This window comes from Trichosurus vulpecula, chromosome 7, assembly GCF_011100635.1.
Source record: "Trichosurus vulpecula isolate mTriVul1 chromosome 7, mTriVul1.pri, whole genome shotgun sequence".
Classification (NCBI taxonomy): Eukaryota; Metazoa; Chordata; class Mammalia; order Diprotodontia; family Phalangeridae; genus Trichosurus; species Trichosurus vulpecula.
The window spans coordinates 257256968-257267121 of record NC_050579.1 but is presented as its reverse complement, the minus strand read 5'-3'; the positions used below and the strand labels follow the sequence as shown (position 1 = coordinate 257267121).

General features: G+C 39.7%; 1 protein-coding gene across 1 annotated transcript; it reads right to left on the bottom strand.

The window, feature by feature from the left end:
* Positions 1-409: 409 nt before the first annotated feature.
* LOC118856850 (eukaryotic translation initiation factor 1-like) lies at positions 410-901 on the bottom strand. Its single transcript, XM_036767378.1, has one exon. It carries the CDS (start codon positions 899-901, stop codon positions 551-553), a length of 351 nt encoding a protein of 116 aa, XP_036623273.1. The 3' UTR covers positions 410-550.
* Between the last annotated feature and the right edge of the window lie 9253 nt (positions 902-10154).

Sequence of the window (10154 nt, the reverse complement as noted above, 5' to 3'; positions counted from 1 at the left end):
TTTTGCCCCCTTATGGATTATACTCAGTTTTGCTGGAAAGGTGATTCTTGTTTTTAATCCTGGCACCTTTGACCTCCAGAATATCTTATTCTAAGCCCCTCAATTCCTTAATTTTGAAGCTGTTAAATCTTATGTTATCCTGATTGTGTTTCCACAATACTTGAATTCTTTCTGGTTGCTTGCAATATTTTCTCATTGACCTGGAAACTCAGGAATTTGGCTACAATATTCTGAGGAGTTTTCCTTTTCGGATTTTTTTCAAGAGGTGATCAGTGGATTCTTTCAATTTCTATTCTACCCTCTGGTTCTAGAATATCAGGGCCATTTTCCTTGATAATTTCTTGAAAGATGATGCCTAGGCTCTTTTTTTTTCATGGCTCTTTTCAGTTTATTACATGAATGGGTTACACTAGTCCAAGTTAAACAGCGGACCCCAAATGGTTACATTATACAAGCTGTGAGGTTTTTAAACTTGTGACAAGGGACAGAAGGGAATTTTTCTACTCATTGCAAGGAAATCCTCACTTAAGCTTCAGTGAGCCACAAGCACTTAAAACCCATGAACCTTCAGCTGGTCGTCCTTAGCCAGTCCAATCTCGATGAGGAACTGGCATATGTTCTTGCGCTGGTCACCCTGTAGCTGAATTACTTCTCCATATTCTGGATGCTCAATTACAGTACCATTGCAGGCAAATTTCTTCTTAAATGCCTTCACTAGTTTCTTTTTATCGTAATCATCAGCAATCCCCTGGATAGTAGTGAGGGTCTTCCTGCTGTTTCTCTGTTGAATTCTTATATGGATATAATCCTCAGTCCCAGCAGTAAGCAGGTTAAGCAGGTCATCACCCTTACTTGCATCAGCAAAGGGGTCGAAAGAGTGGAGGTTCTGGATAGCGGACATACGATACAATTCCTTTTCCTCGGTGGAAGCGGCCTGCGGAAGGTGGTGGCGGGAGAAGGTGGGCGGGTGGGGGTGGGACGGAGCGTTGGGAAGCTGGGGGGCTTGAGGGGGAGGCTGCTGAGTCCTCGGCAGCGGCTCAGTGACTGGGCCTAGGCTCTTTTTTTGATCATGGCTTGCTGCTAGTCCAATAATTTTAAATTATCTCTCCTGGACCTATTTTCCAGGTGAGTTGTTTTTCAAATGGGATATCTCACATTACCTTTTCTTTTTTTCATTCTTTTGGTCCTGTTTTATAACTACTTGATTTCTCATAAAGTCATTAGCTTCCACTTACTCCAATCTCATTTTTAAGGTAGTGTTTTCTTCAGTGGTCTTTTGGACCTCCTTTTCCTTTGGCTAATTCTGCTTTTTAAGGCATTCTTCTCCTCATTGGCTTTTTGGACCTCTTTTGCCATTTGGGTTAGTCTATTTTTAAGGTGTTAGTTTCTTCTGTATTTTGGGGGGTCTGCTGCAGCAAGCTGTTGACTTGTTTTTTCATGATTTTCTTGTATCACACATTTCTTTTCCCAATTTTTCCTCTACTTCTCTTACTGATTTTCAAAATCCTTTTTGAGCTCTTCCATGGCCTGAAAACAATTCATATTTTTCTTGGAGGCTTTTGATGTAGGAGCTTTGCCTTTGTTGTCTTCTTCTGGTTGTATGTTTTGATCTTCTTTGTCACCAAAGTAAGTTTCTATAGTCTGAGTTTATTTATGCTGTTTGCTCATTTTTCCCAGCCAATTACGTGACTTTTGAGCTCTTTGTCAAGCTACTACTCTGCTTCTAGAGTGGAGAGTGCTCTATCCTAAGCTTCAAGGGTTTTGCACTACTTTTTTGAGCTACTTCTGGGCACCTGTAAATTTTCAGTTCTTCTGAGGTGGTATGATCCAAGGAGAGGTGTTTATTCCTTTCCTGGTCTGTCCTCTGGTCTATGAGTGATCTCAAGCAGTCTTCTATGCCCTGGAGCTGTGAGGAGAATTCCCTCTCCATAGCTACCATAAGCTGTGCCACACCAGCACTCCTCCTCATCCCAGGACTGCCATCCAAGACTGTGACCAAGATCCAAGCAGGGTAAAGCAAGAGAATCTTGCCTCAGCACCAGCAAAGAGATCCCTGCCCTCCTGCTCTGATCAGATATTTGATCCTCCCCCCTCTGTGGGCCTGGAGCTTCAGAAGCAGTTGCTGCCACTGCTGCTGCTACCTCTTCCACCTCCACCACTCCAGGGCTGGGGCTGGACCATACTCTTCTCTCACCCAGGTCTGACAGTTTTCCCACTGACCTTTTACAGTGTCTTTGGCATTTGTCTGTTTAGAAGTCTGAATACTGCCACAGCTCTCAGTGATTTAGTACCTTCAGGCCTGCTCTGTCCAGTCCGCTCCCTCCAAGTCTGTGTTGGCATGGCCCATACTAGGCTGCACTCTGCTCCCAGCATGGTGTGATAGACCCTTCCCGTCGACCTTCCAGGCTGTGTTGGACTGGAGACTTGTTTCACTCTGGTCATTATGTGAGTTCCGTAGCTCTAGAATTTGTTTAGAGTCACTTTTTACAGGTATTTGAAGGGATTTGGGGGAGAGCTCAAAGAAGCCCCTGCCTTTACTCCACAATCTTGGCTCTGCCTCCCAAAAAGGATTTTTTTTGACCAGCTCAGATGAGTGAGGTTCAAGTATCAACCATTCCTCTACCCTACTGTAGACATCTATATTATAGAAATGTATAGATACAGTGCATAGAAATATAAATGATGTTCCCTATGTCATACATGTGATATTATTTTTCTCGTTCTTCTTCCTTCTCTTCCTTTCCCCAGTATATCACTCCTTTTTTCTCCTTCTAGTCTCCGTTTGAAATCACCAAAAAACAGAACAGAATCACTTCCAGGACCTCTTTCTGATAAACTTATTCTATATCTCCTGATGATGATAAAGTTCTTCAGGTGCACAACTATCATTTCCCCATATCAGAATGTAAACACTTTAAATTTATTTTTCTCTTGTAATTGTTTGTTCTTGTTTACCTTTTTATGTTTCTCTTAACTCTTTCCACTTTAAAATTTCTGTACAATTCTGGTTTTTTCATCAGCAATGCTTGGAAATTCTCTTTTTAATTAAAGTCTGTTTTCCCCCCTGAAAGATTATACTCCATTTTACTGGATAAAACTGTGAGCCTAGATATTTTACCCTGCAGAATATTATATTCCAAGATCTTTGCTCCTTTATGGTGGTGGCTGCTAAATCTTTTGTGATCCTGACTGGCTCCCTGGTACTTGAATTATTTCTTTCTGGTTCCCTGAAGTATTTTTTATTTAACCTAGGAGATGTGGATTTGGGTTGTAATCTTCCTGGGGGTTTTCACTTTGGGGTTACTTTCAGGAGGAGAGTTTCTACTTTGCCTCTGGTTCTAAGAGTTCTGGGAAGTTTTTGTGTTTTTTTGAAATACTATTTCTAGATCATGGCTTTCAGGAAGTCGAATGATTTTTGACTTATCTCTTTTTGATCTGTTTTCCATGTCAGTTGTTTGCTATGTACATTTTCTTTCATTTTTTAAACTTTATTTTAATATTTCTTAATATTTCAAACAATCATTAGTTACTACTTGGTCAATTCTAATTTCTGGGGAGTAATTTTTTTTTAGTATGATTCCATATCTCTTATTTCAAGCTGTTACTTTACACATCTTTCTTTCATAGCTCTCATTTTTTCCTATTTCCCTTTTCTACTGTTCTCATTTAATTTTTTCAATTATTTTTTGGTCTATCTTTAGAAAAAATCTTGTGGGAGTAAAAGAAAGGACTTGCTTGTGCTCTCCCCCAAACTCTTCCAAATATTTGTAAAAAATGACTCTAGGGGCAGCTAGGTGGCACAATGAGTAGAGCATTGGTCCTGGAGTCAGGAGAACCTGAGTTCAAATCTGGGTTCAGACAATTGACACACTTACTAGCTGTGTGACCTTGGGCAAGTCTCTTAACCCCAATTGTCCTGCCTTCCCCCCTCTAAAAAATGACTCTAAATAAATTCTAGAGCTGCAGAACCCACAAAATGACAGTGAAACAAATTTCCAGCCCAAGACAACCTGGATGGTCAACAGGAAAGGTCTGTTGTTTCAGTCTGAGAGAGGAGCACAGCCCAGAATGGACAGCACTGGCACAGACAGGGCTAGAACAACCCTCAGGGGACTGAATCACTGGAAGCTGTGGCAGTTTCCAGACTTCTCAACCCACAAATGGCAAAGACACCATAGAAGGTCAGTGAGAAAGGTCTGTAGGACCTGGATGACAGAGGAGTGAGATCCAGCCCTAGCCCCCGGGTCAGTGGAGGTGGAGGTGGTGGTGGTAACAGCAGCAATAGCTGCTGCTTTCAGAGCTCCCAGCCCACAGATGGTGGGGGGATCAAGCAGCTGATCAGAGCTGGAGTGCAAGGATCTCTTTGCTGGCACTGAGGCAGGATTTTCTTGCTTTGCTCTGCTTGGAACTGGGTCATAGTCCTAGGCAGTCCTGGGATGAAGAGGAGTGCTGGTGTGGCAGAGCTTGTGGCTGTGGTGGAGAGGGAATCATTCTAGCCGTTCCAAGGCAGAAAAGAGTACTTGTGGTCATTCACAGGGCAGAGCACAGACCAGGAGAGGAGTGAACACCTCTCCTTTGATCATGCCACCTTGGAAGAACTGAAAATTTATGGATCCCTAGAAATATCTCTGAAAACAGCTGCACAAAACCCCGAAGCTTGGGACAGTATACTCTCCACACTAGAAGTAGAGACCTACTTTACCAAAGAGCTAAAAAGTCAAGAAATAGTCTGGAAAGTGAGCAAACAGCATTAAAAACTCAGACTATAGAATCTTACTTTGGTGACAAAGACGGTCAAAATATACAAACAGAAGAACACAACAAAGTCAAAGCTCCTACATCCAAAGTCTCCAAGAAAAATATGAATTGGTTGCAGGTCATGGAAGAGCTCAAAAAGAATTTTAAAAATCAAGTAAGAGAAGTAGATAAAATATTGGGAAGAGAAATGAGAATGATGCAAGAAAATCATGAAGAACAAGTCAACAGCTTGCTAAAGCAGACCCCCCAAAATACTGAAGAACACCTTAAAAATACACTAACCCAAATGGCAAAAGAGGTCCAAAAAGCCAATGAGGAGAAGAATTCCTTAAAAAACAGAATTGGCCAAATGGAAAAGGATATAAGCTCAATTATTCCTTAAAAATTAGAATGGAGCAAATGGAAGCTAATGACTTTATGAGAAATAAAGAAATTATGAAACAGAATCAAAAGATTGAAAAATAGAAGACTGTGAAATATCTCATTGGAAAAATCACTGACCTAGAAAATCGATCCAGGAGAGAAAATTTAAAAATTATTGGACTAGTTGCAAGCCATGATCAAAAAAAGGGCTTAGACATCATCTTTCAAGAAATTATCAAGAAAAATGGCCCTGATATTCTAGAACCAGAGGGTAGAATAGAAATTGAAAGAATCCGCCAATCCCCTCCAATCCCAAAAGGAACACTCATAGTAATATTGTAGCCAGATTCCAGAGTTCCCAGATCAAAGAGAAAATATTGCAAGCAGCCAGAAAGAAACAATTTGAGTATTGTGGAAACACAATCAGAATAACTCAAGATTTAGCAGCTTCTACCTTAAGGGATCAGAGGGCTTGGAAAATGATATTCCAGAGGTCAAAGAAACTAGGATTTAAGTGAAGAATCACCTATTCACCAAAACTGAGTATAATCCTTCAGGGGAAAAAGATGGATATTCAATGAAATAGAAAACTTCCAAGCATTCTTGTTGAAAAGACCAGAGCTGAAAAGAAAATTAACTTTCAAATGCTAGAATCAAGAGAAGCATGAAGAGGTAAACAGGAAAGAGAAATCATAAGGGACTTATTGAAGTTGCACTCTTTACATTCCTACATGGAAAGATGATTTTTGTAACTCATGAGACCTTTCTAATTATTAAGGTAGTTGGAGTGAATATACATATATACATATGCACATACATATATATATATATATATATATATATGTATACGAATGAATGTATCTATACATATGCATGTATACATACATATATACATATACATGTATACACACATAGACAGAGGGCACAGGGTGAGTTGAATATGAAGGGATAATATCTAAAAAATAAAATGAAGAGGTGAGAGAGGAATATATTGGTAGAAGGAGAAAGGGAGAGATGGAATGAAGTAAATTATCTCACATAAAGGAGGCAAGAAAAGCTTTTACAATGGAAGGGAAGAGGTGGGAGGTGAGAGAGAATGAGTGAACCTTACTCTCATAGGATTTGGCTCAAGGAGGGAATAACATACACACTCAATTGGGTATCTTACCCTACAGAAAACCAGGAGTGAAGTGGATGGGAAGGGGATAATAGGAGGGAGGGCAGATTGAGTCAGAAGTAAACACTTTTAGAAAGGAACAGGGTCAAAGGAGAGAATAGAATAAATGGAGGGGGTGGAATAGGATGGAGGGAAATACAGTTAGTCTTTCACAACATGACTATTATGGAAGTGTCTTGCATAACTGCACATGTATAACCTATATTGAATTGCTTGCCTTCTCAATAAGGGTGGGTGGGGATAGTAGAAGGGATAGAATTTGGAACTCAAATTTTTAAAAAAAATGTTAAAAATTGTTTTTACATGCAACTAGGAAATAAGATATACAGGCAATGGGGTATTGTTTTAACAACCCAGCTAGCAGCTTCTGTGGGGGTGTAAGATGCACCCAGGATGCTGCCGGGACCCAGGATGCTGCTGGGACACCGGAAAAGCACAGGTTCTTTTTATCTGCTTAAATAAGGAAAGCACGGTGAAGGGGTTGACCAGCTTACTTTAATACAGCATTCAGTTAGCATACAGACAACATTCATTTTGTTCAGGGGAAAAAACACCAGCATTCAGTTAGCATTCAGTTAGTTCAGGGGAGCATACAGACAAGCATCAAGAGACAGACCAAATACAGATTCATTGAGTTACTTCAGGGGAAAAACCAGCACCCTGAGGTTCAAAACATTCATTTAGTTCAGGGGAAAAACAAACCAGCACCCCGAACCTCAAAACCAAAATACAAACAAGTTACAAATATCAACAGACAGACCCAATACAATTCATAGTTACCAACATCTGGGCTCACCCGAGAGCAAGGGCTGGCCCAGAGTCACACTTGCTTGCCACTTCTCCAACACCAACCGGAAAAGGAAAGAGAGAGCTTCAAGCTGTCCTCTCCCCTCTTATAGAGTTTTTGACATCATCAAGCACTGCCTGAATGACCAGAGCCGATTGGTTCTTGACTTGGCCCCTCCCCCTAGTGTAGACGTTAACACCTCCCCTCAGCCAGCCCCATGACTCATCACACAGGAAGTTTTCTGCTTCCTGACATGCTCTCTGGGCTTCCTGCCCCGGAAGAGCAAGCCACAGCGTCCAGAGGCTCAATGAGGTAAGCTGAGTCATTCAAAGAAAACAAAGCCCATTCTGGTTACAGGTATAAAAATCTATCTTCCCCTACAAGAAAGTAGGGGAGAAGGGGATAAGAGAGGGGGGCAGTAATGGAAGGGAGGGCAGAATGGGAGAAGGGGTAATCAGAATGCATGCCATTTTGAGGTGGGGGTAAGGGAGAGATGGAAAGAAAATTTGGAACTGAAAACCTTGTGGAAATGAATGTTGAAAACTAAAAATAAATAAAAATTTTAAAAATCTTGTTTCATTTCTTCTAAGACTAATCTTTGAAAATGTGCCAAAGTTACGTTTTTTTTCTTCAATATTTTTGCTTGTAGTTATTTTGGAATGATTGCCTTTTTCTGGATTTGTGTCTTGAGCATTCCTATCACTATAAAAAGAGATATTTATGGTAGATTCTTTTTTCTTGTTTGTTTATTTTTCCAGCCTACTTCTTTACTTTGGACTTTACATTAGGGTAGGCTCTGAAAACTTTGGGGGAAGGAGGATATCTGAGATGAACTTCTGTCTTCTTGATTTTTTCGGGGCATTGGGTGTTGTTATTCCAAGATCTTAGAAATAGCTCAGGCTGGGAACCTAGAAGCTTTCAGTGCTACCACGGTGATTTAGCAATATCTGCTTACTACTCTCCTAATCAGAGATCTAGTTGGAATATAAGACACTGTTTGAAATTTATGTCCACAGTTAGCAACAAATGAGGACAAAGCATGAGGTGTTAGGCCTCCACTTTTTTTCTTGAGGCATCTAATGTTCAGCATCACTGATTCTATTGAAAGCTTAAGTGTCAGACTGAGATCTGTGGGATGAAATTGCCAGGTGCCCAGCTATAGGAGGACAGAATATGACCACAAATATGGGATTTTGCTTAGGTGACCACTAAGGTCTCTTCTACCTTGAAATGGGTGATCTTATACTGACATTGTCTAGATATAACACCTATGCCTGGCAGCTTTGGGAAGACCCTAAGCAAGAGTGGGAGCTGGGATGGACTAAATTTGAGGGCTGGGTCATTTCCTCTAACTTCTATCTTCTTTATAGTTCAATCATTCAGTTCATCTCTGTATGGGGCCATGGCTAGATATGGTCCTAGTCCTGTTAGGTGTGGAGCTCAACCTTTTTATTTATCTCCACCCCAGCCTCCTCCTCCAATATTTCAGTTGGGAATGACATTTTGCTTAGCTAGGATGTGAAGTATATTTATGTAATTTGTTGAGTTCTGAGGCAGTAGAGTTGAATATTCAGAACCCTTACCCACAACTGAAAAAAGCTTAAATGAGACTCTCCCCTTTCCTCCCTATCCCCACATCTTTGCATGTGGTCAAAGGTAACGGTCCTTTATGTACATATGTATATTAGCCATGGGATTTTATCTGCTCAAGGTATCAGAAGGAATTTGGGTTGATAATCTTCCATGAACTTTAATTTCCTCTTGTCAAATTAAAATAAGAAGATAATCTTTTGTATTACAGATTAAGAAACTGAAGCACAGAAAAATAAAATGACTTATTCAAGATTAAATAACCAATTTGGATTTGATCCCATGCAGTCTGAATTCAGATTCAATGCTATTTTCTCTATACTATGTTGTTTCTGTCACATTTATGCTACCTTCCTCACAAAATTGTGAAGAAATTCCTTTGTAAAGCAGAAAGTGCAATACAAATATGGGTTTTGAGTATTTAGTATAATCTCAGTTGGTTTTTTTAATCATCCTTAGCACCCAACAATAGTATTCTGTATATAGTAGGTGATTCTTTTTGAATTTGTACTGAATAGAAGAACTAGTTCAAAAATGGCCTGCCTAGTAGATAATATGGTACTGTAGCAATGGAATTAAATCCCAATCCTGATATATTTTTTTTTTTTTGGATTGGATCTAATTTAATCTATGTAGGGAACTCCTAGTGCAGAACTTCCTCTACCAATGTAAATGGGCACATTTTATGCAACTTAGAGTCTAAGAGAGTTCCCTGGGGCATATATAAGAAATTAAGTGACATGTCCAGGGTCCAGCATGTGTCAAACAAAGGATTCAAACCCTAGTCTTCTTTAATCTAAGACTTGCTCTCTCTCCCCCACACTACTCTTCCTCTTGTATTTCTCTTTTGCTTCAGTTTCCTCAGTTAGGATAGCTACACTTGTAATTCTTCACAAAATTGTTATGAGAAATGTACTTTGTACATAAGCCTTAAAATGCAACATAAATTTGAACTATTATTGCAAATCCTGGTTCTGCTTCTTACTACCTGTGTGACTTTGGACAGGTCACATTATCATTCAGGGCCTCATTTCCTCAATTGTAAAATGATTGGATTGGACTGGATGGACTCTAAGAGCCTTATCAGCTCTAAATGTTAGTCAGGGTAATATTATATGATGAAAAATATTTTTGACATCTATTTGGGCATAGCAATATTGTAAATGTTGTACATGTTACTTTAAAGAATGAGATTAGTGTGGAAAATTCTTTTGAGACAAATATAACATATATGCATATATATATATATATATATAATATGTATAAATAATATTACAATGGAAAGAGAATTTAGAAATGCTCTAGTCCAACACCTTTGTAGATGAAGAAGTCCCAGAGACAGAAAGTAACCTGTCGTGAAGCTGGTGAGTAGAGGATCTGGGACTCAAACCCATGTCCTCTGACACCACATCCCATATTTTTTCCACTTCATTTTTTTTGAAAAGATGGACTCATAATTTTGGTTTTGGAAGGCAAGTG